This window comes from Mustela putorius, unplaced genomic scaffold (genome assembly GCF_011764305.1).
Source record: "Mustela putorius furo isolate JIRA1106 unplaced genomic scaffold, ASM1176430v1.1 tig00000129_pilon_pilon_pilon, whole genome shotgun sequence".
Lineage (NCBI taxonomy): Eukaryota > Metazoa > Chordata > Mammalia > Carnivora > Mustelidae > Mustela > Mustela putorius.
This window is the reverse complement of record NW_025421290.1, coordinates 42,970,756-42,990,163: the sequence shown is the minus strand read 5'-3', so window position 1 is coordinate 42,990,163 and position 19,408 is coordinate 42,970,756. Positions and strand designations below refer to the sequence as shown.

At 42.8% G+C, this 19,408-nt stretch overlaps 1 protein-coding gene across 7 annotated transcripts in view; it reads right to left on the bottom strand.

Annotated features, from left to right (window-relative positions):
* Positions 1-19,408, bottom strand: part of UNC79 (unc-79 homolog, NALCN channel complex subunit) — a 237,087-nt gene that overhangs the window by 11,722 nt on the left and 205,957 nt on the right. For all 7 annotated transcript variants that reach the window (XM_045073073.1, XM_045073079.1, XM_045073063.1 and 4 more), the window contains 6 exons: positions 13,438-13,515; positions 7,734-7,823; positions 5,588-5,763; positions 4,521-4,707; positions 2,634-2,831; positions 724-801 (listed from right to left, as the gene is read on the bottom strand). In XM_045073073.1, coding sequence (XP_044929008.1) covers positions 724-801; positions 2,634-2,831; positions 4,521-4,707; positions 5,588-5,763; positions 7,734-7,823; positions 13,438-13,515 — 807 coding nt within the window. The remainder of the gene's footprint in view (positions 1-723; positions 802-2,633; positions 2,832-4,520; positions 4,708-5,587; positions 5,764-7,733; positions 7,824-13,437; positions 13,516-19,408) is intronic.

Here is a 19,408-nt window from a genome sequence, read left to right as displayed (position 1 = left end):
TGTGGACTGATGTGGAGCTTGGTGATGGTGGCAGAGAGAACGGAAAATACACACCCAGGTAAACAGCAGGTGGGACAGGTAGAGCGGGGGGGGGGGCGGTCAGTGAGAAGAAGAGATGGAAAGACAGGAAGGAAAGGAAGAAGAGGGGAAGTAAAAAAGATAGAAAAGATAGAGAATCCAAGTTCTTCTTTAGTCTAATTTTTTTTTTTTAACCATGTATGCCTTTGATGTCCTTGGGCAGGTGACGAATACTTAAATTATTTTCTAAACAGTAAATCACTAAACAGTGATTTATTATGGTAATATTAGAAACAAAATTAATTTACCTTAGAGAAAAACACTAGCTCCCAAGTTCAGCAATGAAAGACTATTTTCCTTGGATTTCTGGATATCCTGCAAGGTGAGGCACCCCCAACCAATTTATACAAGATCATTTCCAGATCAATGTTGTCCAGTACTATTTTCATGACTTGTATTAACGTGCATTCATGGTCCAGCATCTCTAACCCAGCTAGAGTCAGTCACAGTGGTAAAAGCGAGCAAAAATATCATGATAATCATTTGGGGAAGGGCGGTTACATGAGCCTGAAACCTCTAGTCCCTGACTCTGAAAGTCAAAATCAAATCAGTTTTATTTTCCTCTTCAAAGGCACATCCCAAGTAAATCCACATTAGTTTTCAGGCGCAAGAAATGGTCTACAAAAATCGTTAAGATTTTCCTACCTTGACAAAAATTGTTGAATTGCATTCTTGTAATGCCTCCATCAAACTGATCACATGGAGACACACCATTTCTACCATCTGAAACAACAAAGATGAAAATCAATTCCACTCCCAGTGGTCCACACACCTTGAAACCTAGTCTATAACCACAAGCAACCCATGTCCTGCGTCCATGAGGCTTTTGGGCACAATGACCGAAGGGGACCCCAAGGGATGGTTTTATTCACCCCTTGAACCTCAACTAAAAACCAACTTAAAAAGCTCCAGAGGTTTTATAATTATCATGCCCTCCTTACCTGACTCAGGGCTGCCAGCGGGATTTGGGGACTGAGCTCACTCATGTCTACTGCATGAGATTCATACCAGGGGATACATGCCTTCTCCTCCCCTCCTTCCAACGACACAACTTGGCCCTGGGTCCTTTTCTCCATCTTGACCCTTTCTCCCCGGTTTCTTCACCTGAAGTGACCGTTTAACTTATTACACACCTGTCTGTGCGGCTTTGTTCTCTACAGAACAAGGCGGCCACGTTGACAACAGTTCAAAAATACAGTGCAGAGGACGGCCCTCCTCAGAAATTCGTGAGGCTGGATTTTGAATGATCCCGGTGGGGCGGGGGGAGGTTATCAGGCTGGCCCATAGAGTCCAACAAATTTTTCAGGATAAAATGAATTCAAACTCAGTAGCATTTTTGGTACAAAATTCATTTGTAACAGATTTAACTCTAACATTTGTGTATCAAAGAGATTTGGAGAGGAGGTAAAATGACAACAGAAGGACACCAAATCTCTACTTAAGATCCCATTTCATTGTCTGTAAAGTAACAGAGCAGAATGCTTGATCTCTAAGTTCTCCTTAGACAGTCTCAGACTCCATGATCCGAGAAATGTTTATCTCAGAACTCTCTGTGTACCCTAAAATTGTCACATAAATTTCCTTTAAACTGAACTAAAATACCTCTCTCCATACAAATTGCTTTATAACATCTGCTTCTCTAAAGACAAGGAAGTGCTTCACTGAAGGAGATGTATAATCCCCTTTCCGATTAGAGCCAAGAGAAAATGTTTCTCAGACTAGTATCAATGAATCAAAAGTTGTTTCCGGAATGCCTTTCGTGGACAGTGCATTGTTGGGTTTCTGGGCACACTGGAATCATCATTATGACGTTCTTCAGATCCCCTGCCCCTCACAGATGAGAATTCACCTGATAAAGCCCTCATAGCCAAGATACTAACTGCCACTAAGAATTCTCCAAAGTGACAAACCAAACCAAAGGACTTCCTGGTCCCTTCCTCCCAACCCACCCTCCAATCTTAACTTCACAGGACAAATCCAAGCTTGTTCAATGAACTGGGCTCATGCCAACAATACCCCAGATATTTCCCAGTGAGGTTCTGAGCAGGCCCTTTCTTGGCGAGCCATCGGAGTTAAAACTGAGCTGGATTTGAAGATTGGGGGCGCTGAGGTCCTCCTAGGGTGACTCAAAACAGGGAGGCTCTTTCCAGGTTTTGAGCCCTGAGTAGAATGAACGTGTGTGGTTGGTCTGCTCTTAAATACCATAGAAGGATGACCCAGTGGGCGAGGGTTTTTCCAAATTGCCTTAGAATCCAAAAATCATAGTGATCGCCTTCTGACTTTATAGCACGAAACATCCCTTCAAGGTAGATGTTTCACAGAAATTTTCTTTGGCATTCAGCAGAGCAATCAAAAGTTGTTTTTACTAGATTTACTTGCTTGCTTTGTGTTTCCATCAAAATTATCATGCAAACAGAAAATCCCGCTTATCACCTAGAAATCACCCATCCATTGATCTAATATTACAACTGAGATCCTTAAAGAACAGGGCATGTGAGGACTGGGAGCAGGTCACACCTTTTCATTCGAGAGGGGAAACTTATTCGTGGACTCACCACTTTGTTATGGGCCATCAGCTGAAGGATGCTGGGTGTCACCCTGCTCCAGAACTCTAGCGCGGTCAGTATCGCCGTGAAGCTGAATTCATTCTGACTTTGGACGTTTGTCGCTACGGCGCTTTGCTCACAATACACGGTCCAGAGCTGAGCAAAGATAAATGCGTGGAAGAGGGAACACATGTGCAGCACAGAGGTCTGGAAAGGAGGAGATGGAGCCGTTACCTCTCTGTGGGCTGTGGTGCTCCCCGGGGCCCGCCCTGCACAGCCTCAGCCTCCTATGGAGCAGGGCCGAGGCACGGCGACTGCCAGTGATTCAAGTCTGAAGGAGTGATCTCAAAACTTGTGATCCACCACCTTAAGACAATCTGCTTTGGGACGCCTGGGTGGCTCAATCAATGAAGTACCTGCCTTTGGCTCAGGTCACGATCCCTTGGTCCTGGGATTGAGCCTGGCATCAGACTCCCTGTTCCAAGGAAGTCTGCTTCTCCCTCTCCCTCTGCCTGCCGCTCCCCCGCCTATGCTCCCACCCTCTCCATCCAATAAATAGTCTTTAAAAAGAAGGAAAAAAAAGAGACAATCTGCTTTTTTGCACGGTCAGTGGGAGTGCACAGAGAGAATGGAACATCTTTTCAAAGAGAAGGCAAGGCACCTCGGTTTGCAGAACACGTGGACCCATCGCCTTGCCTGTCAATGACCCCGACATTCTCCTCTCTAAACTAGACTGGGAAGAAGAACCATTCCACCACCTTCAACGTGTCCTCATCTGTAACATGGGTGTAACAGGACTCTCCTTCCTCCAAGAGCTGTAGTAGGAGAAATGAGGCCGTGCCTCTGATCCCACTGGCCAGTACTCACCTCTGACGTGACCACTAGTAGGAGAAACGTCAGCTTCAAGGACAGTATTGCTACCAGCGGTAAGCACTGACCGCGTGAGCGCCTACAACGTCCCAGATGCCAGGCTAAAGACTTTATCAAAGATCACTTCCTTAATTCTCAAACCATCCCCTCATCTATTTCACCCAAGAAACACAAGCTCCGAGAGGCTAAGTCACTTTTTTGAGGTCACAAATTACAAAGTACTGACGTTAGGAAATCAAACACAGATCTGGCTTGAAATACTAGGAACCCGACTGCCTGATTCTTTCTGTAAACATCACAGGCCATTTGGACGGAGCTGTATTTTATCCCACCATCGGCTTGCCCTGGCCGACGTCCCAGTTGCTCCCAAACCTACTGTGACTTCCCAGAACTTGCCTGAGCTTGCGAAGGGCCCTTGGGTTCTCTTAGTTGGTTAGTACCAATGGGTATGGTCGGCTGACACTCCCGACGGATGCCTGCCTCAGGCTCACTTTATTCCCTTAAGCACATCATCTGTCTCTACAATTTACCAAGTTCCCCCGTGTAGGTGATTCCGGCGTGCACTTTAGTGAGTTCCCAACTGGCCTTCTTCTTTTCATTCTGTATCTTTATAATCTACCTCTAGAGACGTGAGTTGAAAAGATACTGCATGAAAAATGAGAGCATGACTTTGCCTCCAAATCATACCCAGTTCCAAAAACTTGATCATAGGATTTTTATTATGTAGCTCGTCTCTTATTTATCTTCATTACTTTGAGACAGAAATGCCTAGGAAGCTAACTCTTCCTTGCCTCCATATTTTATCTTCATAAAAGGAAACCGAAAAACAATTTAAGGAGGAAGCAAAGATAGTGCGGGAATGTAAACCACTCTAAATAGGGCATTAGCAGAAAGCTGCTTTCCTAACATCCACAGGAGGGCCAGTGATAAGATGCATTCTCTTCTCAGAAGAAACATAATTGGCCGATAAGGGTTTCCATTAGCCCTCTGGATGCCTATGGTCTTAAGCTTGCAGAAATCACTTACCTTTGATTGCTCTGGAAACCCAATCAGGATAACAATGAGATGGTCTGCGATATGAGAGCCCGCATCGAGAGGTATGGGCAGGCATGGAGAGGAGGCATTTGGACACACTGCGTTGTGAGTGAGGGAGCCCAGGAGCAGCCAGGACAGCAGACGGATGCGGGAGACACACTCGATGAATTCTTTCGGCCTAGCAGGTAGACGGAAGTGTTAAAGGCGATTTTATGGCTTCGGTTTTGTTGGGCTCTCACCAACTGCTTATTGATGGAGGGCATTACAAATGTGGTTTTATAGGCAATTACATACAATAAAACACCAGGGGGACAGAGGGCCAACAAAACGATGGGTCCGTTTTTCTGGTTTCCAGCTCTGATCCCAGACCTTAGCTGCCTGAGGAAAGAGCAGCATCGGGGAGACGGAATTAAAAACCATTCTTCCGCCAACGTGGCTGCCTTTCCAACTCACTTCTTCTTCTGAACTCTTTCTTCTCATGGGAAGGTTGGACATCCCCACTAGAGGGGAAGGCATTGAGGTGAACACCGAATACACAGCCACCCGTCTCTCCTGCCCTCCTGTCATTCCCTCCCACGGCCCTCCTGCCCTCCTCACCCCGAAGGCCAGCCTTTCCTCCAGCCAGGAAGCTGACTGTGCACAAGGACAGCCTCAGACCAGCCCACGCGCCCCTCCCCCTTCTGTGCCTCCTTGCGCTCCATTGCTCTCTGCTATGGATATCGTTCTAGTGGCCATCCAACACGCTCCTTGAAGGCAGGAGCTATGGAAGTGGTCCATTAATACCTATGCATTTATGTAACTAGTCGAAATTACGAGGTGAAACCACACCTCTAAGCTCCAAATTTTCACCATCCATCAGGATATGGCTGAGGTTCTTGTTTGAGGGCAAGTTCCTTTCACTGGCAACATACCAGGCAGTGCTCGTCTTAAAAAATGCTGCCAGGTCAGCAAGTTCGGAGAGGAGGCTCGGTTTCCGTCTTCCCAGCCAATCACTTCCCACTCCCATAAATCTTGGATGCGTCCTTTAGCCCTCGAGGCTGAACTGATAAGGGCCTTACCCTTGCTGCATGGCAGAAGGGGGATGATAGAGCCAAGGCAGATAGCGAATCACAGCTTTGTTATCTCTGTGGTTTCCCCGTGAGATTTCCATGGCTGCAATCTGAGCCAGCCCAACTTTGAGATGTCCACCAAAGGTATCTTCATGCAGAGGCTGAGAACATGTCTTCATGTGGCTCTGCAAAAGCAAATGGTATTTCATGACTTTGGCAGAACACCTGGAAATCTTCCAGGCCACTTGTTTAAAAGACTGGGTTGTCATTCCCTCACCCTCTGAGCCACTGCTCCCAAGCATACAACCCATTTAAACTTCTTCAGTGGCTTCCCATTTTCTTAGGAACAATGGGGGTGGGGAATTCCTTAGCATGGACCAAAATGCCTGGGATAATCTAGCTTACCCCGTCTTATCCCTTCATCCCAGCAACACTGGCTCCCTCCCATTCCTGGCCTTTGCTCATGCTGGTCTCTCTACCCAAAACACTGTTCCTGCCTCTCTCCACCTAATTAACTGCTGTTCATCATTCAGATCTTAGCTCAAGTGTCACTTCCTCCAGGAAGCCTTTCTTGACTTCCCTGGCTAGGTCATATCCTCCTATGAGAAGTTTCTATACCACTATTTTATCCTCTTGCATAGCAGTTGTGAAAGTCACACTTTTCCTTTATCTTATATGAAATTTTCATTAAAATTGGCCCCCATATCAGACTAGAAATTAAACGAGCATAGCTATTATGTCTTTTTGCTCAGAGTCGCAACCCTACATGTCTAGACGATGCCAGGCCCACGACAGTTGTTCCATATGTATTTGTTGAGTTAATGTAGAAAAAGTCCTTTTCTCAGTGTGGCTTAGTGGAAATATGATTGAACTGGAAGTTGAGACGTGGGTCTCAGGCCCAGTTCTGCCCTAATTAGTCACATGGCCTTAGTCAAGCTCCTTGGCCTTTCTGATCTGCCTCCTAATCTATGTCAAATCAGAGGGTTGAATTATGTCTCTAGTCCCCAGCCTTTTGATCATCATGGATCCCTCTCAGTGTTTTTCTCTGTATTTTGGAAGTGGCTATACAACTAGCTAACATGTTTAGGGAACAATGTTTTCTCTTCTTTATACTTGATATCAAAGTCATCTGAGTGTGTACAACCAGACTCAGCAGTCAGTTATCAGTGTGAGGTCCAGCTAGGGGAGCCTGCTTAGGAATGCCTGGGTTCAGATACCACAAGAAGTCAGCAGTTTAAATTCTGGTTCTACTTTCCAACTAGCGTTTGCAAATCCATCTCTATCCCAAGAAACCCTTGGATCATCTGAGCCGAGTCTGGAAACGCAGTTGGGCAAAGGAGGAACCGCGTTTGTAGCTGATGACTTTCTGGGGCGACTAGAGACTGTTTATCATATAGGAATAATCTACTGCCAGCTTGCAATCTGGCTGCTCCTGGGCCGTGTCTGGATCCCCTTCTGCCCTCTGTCCAGGGCCTTCCCTGAATCTCTGAGACTATCAGTCTTTAAGCTCGAGTCGACTCATGGCGGGGAAGTTGACTTGTATCTGACTGCAAAGGAATCACTCAAGAAGAACCTTGACAACTTTGCTGGGATTGTGTCCGTATGCAAATCAGATTTTGTTCTATCCCCTGTCTTTAATTATTTCCTTGAAGAGGAGAGCTTTGATGCAGATAACCATGAAAGGCTTATGTTTGCATAATGTGTTACAGTTCACAAAAGTCTCTTCCCACGCACCATGCCATGTCAAACCTCGTAACCATCGGCAAAGGTAGATGTTAGGCTTGTCTTGCAAAGGAGAGAAAGGAGGCTCGAGGGAGTCAAGGGACACTACACGGGGAAGTGAAAGGCGAATGACCGGGAGCCACTAGAGCCTTGGGTCAACCCTAACTCCACCGCTTAGCAACAGTGCCACCTGGAGCAAATTACTGTACCACCCCGGGCCTCACTCTCTACATCTGTAAAATGGGGACCACGCTTTAATCAGGGGCATCGTGAGAACCGAATCAGTGGCAGAATGAAAGCTGGGCACATCACTCCTGCCAGCAAAACAGCATTTCCATTCTCTCTTTCCTCTGCACAGGCTGAAAACCCATGCTTCAGACCCCCCAGTAGGCTGGGTTTGTTAGGGCCTCAGCTGCCAGCGGAAGCCTCTTACCTTGAGTTTGGTGAGCGTGTGCATGTCGGCCATGAAGTCCAGCACCTCGCTGATGTACTGTCGCACACACTCCATCGCGGCCGTCCCGCACTGAAAAACAAGGACAGCGCTGGGGGCGCCCTGCGAGTCACGGCCGTCACTGTGGCCCTGACCGCAGTCACTCTCTTGTTCTGACTTCATGCTGCTTGCTAATGAGCTGTTTCAGTTTCTGGAGCTCTGACTCACTCCATTACTCTTCAGAGTCTGTGACTGTCTGCCCACAGCTTGGACAAAAAATGATATAAGTTTGGTGGTAAAGTGCTAAGAAATTGGGACAGCGCAGGGGAGACAGGGGTTAACCTGCCTTTTTCTCCACTGGGGCGATCAGACCGGGTTTTGTGTGCTTGTTTTTAAACCGGCCTGGATACACAGATTGATCCTATGTAAAAGCCCTTAGAATCAGTCTTTATGACATGAATCAGCCCTGAAACTCTACTACCCCTTACCACTCTGGGGAGGCTCAGATACGTGCCACCGAATTGTAACAACAAAAGCTCAGACCTTTCCCCATCAAAAAACGAAAAGGATAGAAACAAACATCATGTATGCTCCAAGAGTCCAAAATTCTTATATTCGAGTCACTTGTGATTTAACGCCTTATGCACGGTAGGCGTGCTATGAAATAGATGATAATGTATGCTTGCCGTGTTCTTGCTAGGGATAAAGAGAGAGGGAGAGAAGGGGAAGGATCCTCTTTCCCCCCACACCAGCAGCCTGTTTGGGAAGTTTTCAAGGAAAAGAAAGCATACTTGTGTTCCCCATTATTAAATGGCATAAACCTGCCCAGGGCAATGCAGTGAATTTAGGATTATAGCAAAGAGAAGGCACATGAACAGACAAGCTGCTCCATCAAAGCTCTCTGAGTAAGCCCACACATTAGGCTGGGCATAATGGGGATCAAAAGCAGGCCGTCTTTGAAGCCATCTGAATACTACGCTAAGGCCTTTCTTGGCTTTCTTTCGGAAAATCTGGAACATTAGAGACTTAACTAGCTCCCCCAGTGGTGCTCATTTTCCCATATGCATGTAAATTTGCACAGCCCTGAACTATATCACCTTCTATCTCTTCTAGAATGTTACGCCTGTCAGTTCCTCTGACACGATAACAAACAGTAAAATAAGGTCATTGGCAGTGCTGTCAGAGTGTTTTCCAAGCATTTCATACGTTCTAAGGTTTTCTTCTTTTAATTTAAATCAAGGGAAGGAATTATAAAAGGTTATTGTGTTCCTGCTTTTGGAATATTAATCCTTCAGCGCAAGAAAGGATTTCCCCCCGATTTATTCCATTTTCTCTGACCTTTCACATGTCATGCAAATAGGAGTATATACTCTGTTCTTTAATTTCGTGAAAGGGATTTGTTTCTTTCATAGGCAATATTTTATACCATTTCAACGAGGCAAATGTCAAAGAAAATAATTATGAGGAGCATTATTCAATATTTGTCTTCTCACTTTGAATTTCAAAAAAAGAGAGCGAAGGATTTACTAATATCCAGTTACTTTTGCTCTAGGGACAGCACCTACATCTAACAAAAGCCTTAAAATACAGGATCATCTTAGCCATCTACACTTATAAAACAAAGCATATCATTTCCAATACCCCCACACACCATTTTTTAAAATTACTTTGCAAAACATAAGCATAACCTTAGGGGTGCTGTTTTTGTTTTTTTGGTTTTTTTTTTTTTAAGCGAAAAACATGAAGAGTCAAGTTCTACTTGTTTCCGAAGGCCCTCGTTTATTCAAATAGAGAAACTGATGATAAGAAGTTGAAAAAGCAGTCTAGACTCAAAAACATGAAAGAAAGGGGATTGTACCCAATTTTTCTTTGAAACTCGTATCTCATTTCCAAGTCCTCATTCTCAGATTATAAAAGTAATACATGTTCAATGTGAAAAACTTGGAAAACACTCATTAACAAAAAGAAGAATCACGCAGCCCTAATTCTTGTTCTCCACTCGTGAGGCCGTAACTATTGGTATTTCCTTCCAATTTTTTTTTTAACACATTGAACATATACACACACATATATAATTTTTATAAGACTGAGATAATTTTTTCTAGCTTGTTTTTAAATTAAATCCATCATAAGCATTTTCCAATTAATTATTCTTTGAAAATGTGATTTGGTAACCACACAATCATCTGTTTTGTAGAGGCACTTTATGTTATTTAAACAATACACTAATATTAGTCAACACACACACACACAAAACACTCTGATTAAAAAATGGGCAGAATATATGAATAGACATTTTCCAAAGAAGTCACCCAGACAGCCAACAGACACATGAAAAGATGCTCAACATCACTCTTCATCAGGGAAACGCAAATCAAAACCACAATGAGATACCACCTTACACCTGTCAGAATGGTTAAAATAAAAAAAACAAAAATGAAACAAAAAAATAAAAGAGAAAGAAATAACAAGTGTTGGTGAGGATGTGGAGAAAAAGGAATCCTTGTACAATGTTGGTGGGAATGTAAACTAATACAGCTACTGTGAAACAGTATGGAGGGTCCTCAAAAAATTAAATATAGAAACATTGGCTATTTACCCAAAGAAAACAAAAACACTAACTCTAAGAGATACACGTGCCCCTATGTTTACAGCAGCATTATTTATAGTAGCCAATATGTGAAAGCAATTTAAACATTCACCAATGGATGGGAATGGATAAGGAAGATGTGATGTGTATATGTAGTTACAATGGAATATTACTCAGCCATGAAAAGGAAGAGATTGTGCCATTTGAGACAACACGGACGGACCTAGAGGTAATATGGTAAGTGAAATACAGCAGACTGAGAAAGACAAATACCATATGATTCCATTCATAAGTGGGATCTAAAAAAAACCAGGGAGTAAACAAATAAACAAAAAGCAGAATCAGACCTATAAAGAAAGACAACCACACAGATGTATAGCCCGAGGCAGGGGGTAGGGGTGGGCAAAATGAGTGAAGAGGAGTCAAGATGTAGCTTTCCAGTAATGAAATGAGTAAGTCACAGAAATGAAAGGCAAAGCCTAGGGCACATAGCCTTGTGTGGGGACAGATAGTAACTACACTAGCTGTGAGCACAGCGTAACATATAAACTTGGAAAATCATCACGTTCTCCACCAGAAATTGACGTAACATCTTGTGTCAACGATACGCAAGGTAAAGTTTTAAAAAACCGATATGCTCACGTTAGATCTTACTTTTGTTTCCATATTTTTACTATTTTAAAGGTTATTTTAATAAATATATTCCTTATGTGCATATTCCTTTATTTTCTCCAACCCAGTACTAGAAGTAAATTGTCAAAGGTTGTACCATTTTTCGCTACCACCAGCAACTTTTAAGTATGCTTGTTTCATCTCATCAATAAGTTTAATCATTAAGAAAGACCTGCTGATTTGTTAGCTGATTTCAATTTTTATGTTTTTAAATGTTTTGAGACTCTGTATTAATTTATAATTCACCGATTGTTAATGAGGATAAAAAGGCATATTTTGAAAGGCTTATTGGACCTTGGAAAATGTTCTATGTATGGATCCTAGAACTCTTCTTGCTTTTCTGTTGTTATTGGAATGTCTTTCTTTTACTTGTTGATTTCAACAGTTTTTATTTATTAGGGATATTATTTTTTAAGCTATCATGTAGGTAGTAAATACTGAGTTTTAAAGAATTAAACGATAAGGAAACTTGTGAGTAGGCAGCAGAAACTAGCTCAGTCCTCACAGAACTGCTTCTTTTCTTCCTCGTGTGCAGCTAGACCAAATTTCCCACTAGCCCTTGCACTCAGGAGTGGCCATAAGACAGTTCTAGCCGAAGGAGGGTGAGTAGAAGAAATATACATTATTCAGACCTGGCCTGTGAAAACCTTCCAGGTACCATACTCTCTTCTCTTTCTCAACCGCCACCCCTTCTCTGCACAGCACAGAAGGAACCTGATCCCCTAACTTTCATGAGAAAGTCCTCCTCCTACTACTAATTAGGACACCCATGTAAGCTTGATATGAGCAAACGATCAATGTTCTGTGTGTTAGGTGGCTGAGAATTCATCTCATGGCATCTTCCATCACCCTAACTACTCTTAAGAACTCCTTTAAAAAACAACAGTTCAGTAATTCTACTCTCAAAAATCTACTGTAAAGAAGTAGTCTCAAATATCGACAAAGATTTAAGCACAAAGATGTTTCTCACATAGTCGTTACCATTACAGAATACTGAAAGTATCCAAAAGTAATTAATGTTTGTTAATATGTACAATAGGTAATATTTATTTAACACTACTGAAGGTCTGGCCTCAGGCTAATATGCTTTCCATGCATTATCTCACTCAATCCCCAAACTAGATATTGGGCCCTATTATATCCCATTCTATAGATAATGTAAATCAAAGAACCATAGGTTAATTAGCTTTCCTGATCACACAGCCAGTGAACGGCAAACCTCAGATTCTGGTGTGCGTCTAATCCACATGCATTTAAGCACTCTTCTATGGTGCGTTCACGAGGTAATGGCTACAGCCACCAAACTCTGGGGCTAATGCTCAGGACGTTCAAAGCCAAAGCCACATCTAGATCATAATTTCACTAGGTTTAAAAATATGCTTAGGAAAAGTGAAAGAAAATACATTAATCTGTTGGCTATAAAACTATCTCTGGACTGAGTGATTGTTACTTTTCCTCTGTCATAAAATTTCTCTGTATCAAAAAAAAAAAAGTTAAATAACCAAAATTTTAAAAATTATGTTTAGTATTGTGGGAAAAACTGGTATACTTATACATGTAAATTAATTAAACGCTTTTAGAAAACAATATGAGACTAAATACCATTAAGACATTCCTACTTTCTCAGGAATCTATGCCAAAGATAAAATTCAAAATAAACATGAGGATGGCCTTTGTAGGAATATATATTCATATATATATATATATATGTAATTAAAGTGGAAAATAAATACATTTCTAACAATATGGAAATAAGCAAATTAACATATTGAATAGATCGAAATAAGAAAGAAATTTCTAAAACAACAATGTTCTAATTGTGAGGCAGAGGGATTATAGGTGATCTTTTTTCTTTAAAATTTTCTCTACTGAAAATTTAAATGATTTTCTTCAATGAACAATATCGCAAAAGTTTCACGGTTTTGTTGCAGTCAACTCGCTCTCAGCGTTATTGTGGTTTCTCATCTTCAGCCCCGTCAGTGAGACTCTTAAAGCCCTTTTACCAAATAGTTCACTAGTTGATAATAATGCATTTTTTTTTAATTTTCAGAGGAAAAATTACAAAAGAAAACAAAGTATCACGACGTTTATTTCCTTCCAGCAGTAGTTCAACTGAATTGGTTCACAGGAGCTAGTCTAAGAAAACAGATTCTGGGGAAAATTGAACTGTAATCAAATGCATTTTGTACGTCTGGTAATTTCCTTCCTCCCCTTCATTGGCTGCTTCAGTTTTACTCATGTCTCCTGGAATTAAAAGTTTCCAGGGGCTGGGATTAATTTAAATTTTCACTAGGCTCTTTTTTAAAAAAAATGCTAATATGTTCTTCATTGTATAGTGTTTACTCCAGCAAGAGTGAATCAGGACACAGGTCCAAAAATACCTCTTTACTAAATGGGGACGTGAGACGAGATAGAAAATGTACAATGAATTCAGTCAGGACTTACTCCAGGTACAGAGGCGATCATTTGCTTGCTCAGGATTGTTGACTCAGCTAGTTTGGTCCCAGCATCCGCACAAATAAACTAATAAGAAATTGAAAGCATAATTACTTTTAAGAGCACTCGGACAGTAATCAGTTACTTATAGTTTTATTAACTCGGCTTAAATTCATTAGTGTTTACTCTCATGACAATCTGCTCTGGATATATGGGGCTTGCTAACCATGACAGTTTGTTCCTATCAGAAGTTCAGACTCATAGGACCGAGAAGAACACAGATTCGTACTTTACCCAGACAGCTAAGTGGCCCTGGAACGATGCATTCAATTGAGGGAGAAAGGAAAGATGTCAACACGGCCAGATTTATTCTGAAGTTAGTTATTCTATTTATTCTTTAGTACTTCTTGACAGTTCCTGAATTCACAGACTTTTCCAGATTTCATCATTACATTACACATTTAAAATGAAGACAGAAAAACAATCTACTTCACTGTGAGCATTCTGTGTCTTCCCAGCCGAGGCCTCCCAGTCGCTGGGCTCTCTCACTTCGCCCACACCTCTCCTCTGTGCTGAGAATGACCCCCACCCCTGTCCTTGCCTCACGGAACTTCCACCCACTCCCATTGTAACGGTTATGACGCTAGACTGCGGGGACCTACGAGTCTATGTTGCATCCTCCTACGCGCTCCGTGCACTTGCCCTCCAGCACTAGCTTTTGGCCTGACATCACGGAGGGGCTCAGCAAAATTGTGTGAAGTGAATCAATGAATCGATTATGACAAGATCTTGATGGGGGTGGATTTGCCAGGTTTTGATTTCATTTGCTTCATTACAGATGTTTGTAAGTGTTTCCCACTTAATACAGCACCCAACTGGGTATTAATGGTTTCAGGAAAAAAGTTAAACATTAAGTCTGCAGAGTTTGCTATGTGCAATACGGTCCTGCTTAATTTCCCTTCCCAGTGGCCTCTGGCCAGTGGCCCAACAACTTTGGCTTCAGTGGCTCTGGAAGAAGTTTGGACACTGACAGCCCTACCCTCTTATTCCACTCTCACACTGGAAGGAAAGTTAGGTAGGTCAATATGATGGGTCCTGTGAAGCAGGTTATGTCCCTGGCAAACTGGGGAGAAGTAATAAAGGTTTGGGTCATAGAGAAAAACACAAGAAGGCCTTACAGAAAACAGAAACCAGCATACTGTCAGGCTCATCAGGGCTCAGAATCAGAGCATTAATAGGTTTTGGCTAACAACACAGGGATTTCGGCCAAAGATCTTGCAAGGGCTCCCTGAGACTTCTTGTTCAAGGCCTTGTTCAAGGGCTGGCCTTCAAGCACGGTCCTCCAGGAGGAGTATTTCATCACAGAACTGAGCTGGGGGCCACAGGAGACCGAGCAGAGCTGTCGCAGATAGCCATGTGCCAGGAGTAGATACTTATCTCCACTCGGCATTCACATACAATCATCTCCATTTACCTCAAATACAGTTACAGAAAGCTAAAGAATCTATTTGACCATTAACTTTCACTCTGGCAAAGAAAGTACCAGCTAGTAACATCCAGGGAACACCTAAAATTTTCCATAGCTTACCACTTGGACTCATCCCTAATATAAGAAAAAGGAAATAAATCAGGATTTTTTAAAAAAAGGAAAGCCTAGAACTTTGGCCAGAACCTATCAGTAAAAAAGTAATATATCAGATGGAAGTACATGGTCAAAAGAAGAAACAGTCCCAACCTCTGGCAGATACTGCCTGTTCTCCCATAAAATGTGTCTTCAAAAGATATCTGAGTCTGCAATCTAAGACAAACTACCTAGAACTAAGTTTCAAAACCTCCATCAGGATACCAACATTTTAATTAATTTCTTTACATGAGAGCCAAGAGCTCTTAAATGAGAGCCAAGAGCCAAGGGGAGGACAGAAGGGCACAGAAGTGTGAGGGAGGGGACGCTCAGACAGAGAAGTCTGCAGGGGTTTCAAACTGAAGGCCCCCAATCTGTGTTTCTATGGCCTGGCCGTGCTCTTGAGAGCTACAGAAGATCCCTGGAGAAGCAAAACTTCAATGTCTCTATCTCCGTTCACAAAAAGCCCTTCTCGCCTCCCGTACTCAGCAAAGCAGAACAAGTAGCGTCATAGAAGTAGGTTGTCAGTCATATCACGTCAACGATGGGAGGCCAGATTAAAATGTCTGTTTTGTGGTAACTCTTACAAGTCAGAATTAATCGAAAATTACCCTAAAGTTTATGGAAGTACCACAGAGAGCCTCATGTATCAATGAGTATAAAAGTGGACAAGCCTCTCAAACCATCTACCATTTATTTTTTATCAATGCATTTCAATCCAGTGTAATTTGGGGGGTACCTGGCTGGCTCAGGTGGCAGTGCATGGAACTCTTGCTCTCGGGGTTGTGAGCTGACACCCCATGTGTGGTGTAGAGTTTACTTACAATTTTATAAACATGTTTTTAAAAATAAAAACAAATAAATCCAGTGTAATTTTCACATAATATATACAACTAAAACCTTAATCAACGCTTCTGTCTTTTTATACAGCTGTTAACCATGACTTGCAAAACCCCATTATGATTGTCCAGAATTGCTCACAATATAAAGATATAACTAAAACCAGAGAGGGAAAGGATGTTAGCCACAGAAGGAAGAATTCCATACTTTGTGACGGAAAGATGCCTAATGAACCGTGCACTCCCGCACGAACACAAAAGAATACAAAAGAAACACGACATCCATTATGTGTCACTGCTAAATTCATCATCAAAATGAGACTCAGAATAATATCTCCACCTCTCACCGAGAGAGTGATCAGATTATTAGGAACTCAACTAATAATAATAACCCCACTTCAATAGTATCTGTGACTTAAAGACAACAGCCGTCCCTCTGCCAAGTCTTTGTCCTCCAACCTACCACTAACCTATCTTTAAAATAAAATGTTTCACCCACACGGTTTCTCACATGAGTCTATGCAGGTATAACCCACACAGTGGGAGAGCCACATGCAAATTAGCAGAATGTCTACTCTTGACACATAATGGAAGCTGAGGAAATGCTTTTTTATTTGGGCTTATAGAGCCTTTACGGAGGCTTTTAGTGACTTATCACTCTGTTATGAAAACTCTGCTTTAATACAGCGAGAGAATACTTATAATAACCTATTACACACAAGCAGACCAGCCAAAGAGAAGAGGTTGCAGGTGAAAGCAAAAATGTCCACAGGTCTGAATGAAAACAAGGTAGGGCATCTGTCCAAAGTGCTGAAGGAATACATCCTGCTGGTCGACAATCTAGATTCTGAAGAACACACTAACTTTTTCAATTTGGCAAATTCTTTCCTATCTCCAAGCCTCTTTTCTTGAAAAAGTAAAGAATCCACTTGCACATCTGAGGACTCCTGACTTGATACACAAGTCCGAACAAGTACTAGCAGCCATGGCTAGATGACCACAGTGAACAGTGGGAGATTTCCTATGATAATGGGCCTCCAGAAGGAATTTTTAAGAATTAAAAAACCAATAGGTACCTATCTTACCTTGAAATATTTAAAACGTGGGTGGCCCCACATCCCTTGGGGAAATGTTCCGTTGTTCTTTAGGGCAGAGTATGTGGTAAACAACAAAGACACCATCTATCTATGAGAAGAATGTAAATGGCTCCGTGTCTGTGAACTCATTTACCCAGTCTGTGATTAGAAAAGTAGTAATGGAGACACCCTAGTGATCCCTGTGGAAGAAAAGAATGAAGGGAAAATCCAAAGTCTGAGTCACTGACTCTCTTGTCACTAAAGGAGTCAGGGTCATTCAGGGTGGATCACTGGCGGTTTCTCCTTCCAATGAATGCTTTCCTTTCTATTTCCAAGTTGCATTTTCAATTAAACAACGCTTCCCCCACTGCCATCAGGTGATGGTTGCTGATATCTGTGGAAGTCACTGTCATCCCCAGACAGATCATCTGTCTGTACTGTGAGCCTGGTCCTCCAGGTGCCAGAATTGACACTCCATCAGTAAGGAGGAGGGTGTCTCTTGGACTCAGACTAGATTCTCTGGTCTAAGAGAAGCTACCAGACAACAGGCTATCACCTCTGCCGTCTTTCAGAGAGACCTGCAGGAAGCCTGCAGTCAAGGGCAAGAGAAAAGAGAACGGGGAAAACATCATAAAGATGCCCTATTCATGGAGAGAGATGGTGGATGCTTTTCCCTCAGCCCATGAAGAGCCCCATGGAGGCCCTCCCTCCATGGTTTAGGAGGAACCACTGGGCAGATAAGGAAACTACCTCTGTTTTTTTTAAGCATGCTTAACTTTTTTTTCCTCTCAGTAATAAAAATGGTTTATTCTAAGAGTACACAGAACAAAGATATATGACTTCATAATAGTGTACTGTTTTAAATTTTTTTTTTAAGATTTTACTTATCTATTTGACAGAGAGATCACAAGCAGGCAGAGAGGCAGGCAGAGAGAGAGAGAGAAGGAAGCAGGCTCCCCGCTGAGCAGAGAGCCTGATGCGGGGCTCGATCCCAGGACCCTGGGACCATGACCTGAGCCGAAAGTAGAGGCTTTAACCCACTGAGCCACCCAGGTGCCCCTGTTTTAAATTTTTTCATCAGGAAGATTGAAACATTATTCTTAAGTCATTTTTCATGGACATGACCCCAAAGTGTCTCTGAAGTACCTTCTCCAACATAATTTTACAACTTGATTCTTAACATTTAATGGTTCCATGACAAATACACCCTTGTTCTAAAAAGATGAAGATGCTATTTATTTGAAACGGTATATGAAAATCCAAAAACACGTTTGGAATGACTTACTCTTTGGGGCTTCTTTATTCCTAAAGCTAATTTGTTTTTGTTATTTATTCACCTAGCGGTGATGCAATAATCACTGTTTTCATGGTTTCCTTAAGCACCGGGCAATTTAAACTGTCAGTGTTCTTTTGCTGTCTTGTGACAAGTGCTTATTATGGTTGACTAACATACTTCACAGAAAACCAGCCCCCAGCAGCCGTCATGGCATGGGGTGCTAGACCCCAAGAAGATCAGCCACACGGATCATCTCTGCTCAAGACTGAGGGCAACAAAGGGAATGTTCTCTGACCGAAGCAGGAAAACACCTTTCAGGCCTGGAGACCTAGGCTGTTTGGAGGTGGCAGGTCCCCATCCAGAACACCATCAGAAGCCAGTGACTCTCATTTACTGTCAGCCTGATAGCTTAAATCCCTCATGGGCCTTTCCCCTAAGCCCAGTCCACCTGCCCTCTTCTGCAAGCTAGCACGGATCCCATTCATTCCTTATGGTCGGTTTGTGTCCAAGTTGCTTTTACTCAAAAGCAGTGAAGCTGCTTCAGCAGAAGTAGGAGGGGCTGGCCAATGGGGCTGGCAATCCACCAGAAGAAAGTATAAGCCAGCCCCTCCTTAGGAATTTGGGTACTTCCTGGCTGTGACTTGTCTTCTGTCTTCCTCTTGGTTTGTCTAGAGTCCTGGTACAATGTGAGCTATTTTCTTTTGACTACAGTGTGCCCGACATTCATTGGTGGCATCGGCCAGTGATCACTGCTCTCAGAGGGCTTCAAGGCACCCCAGAAAACCAGACCATGGCTTACTGAGAGGACACCAACTTCTCACTAAATCTCATGCCTTTGAGAAACATTCCATTCTGGTTCTAAGGATTAAGAGTCTATGGTAGGGGAGGAGGGGAACCAGTGGTGGATATTAAATTGCTAAGTGAGAGCTGTTGTTCCTCCTCATCTCCCAGGGAAACTCCTGAGCTTCTGCACATACCTCAAGGCCCACACGGTCCCTCTTCCACACCGCTTCTCATTAAGTGTGCACCTCTGCTACCGTACCTGTCACCCTGTGTTGGAAATGTCTGCCTACATGTCAGCTTCACCCACTAGATAATAAACTCCCAGGAGGAAGGGGCCATGGCTTATTCATCTCCCCAGTGCCTGCGCCAAGTCAGGGCTCTGATT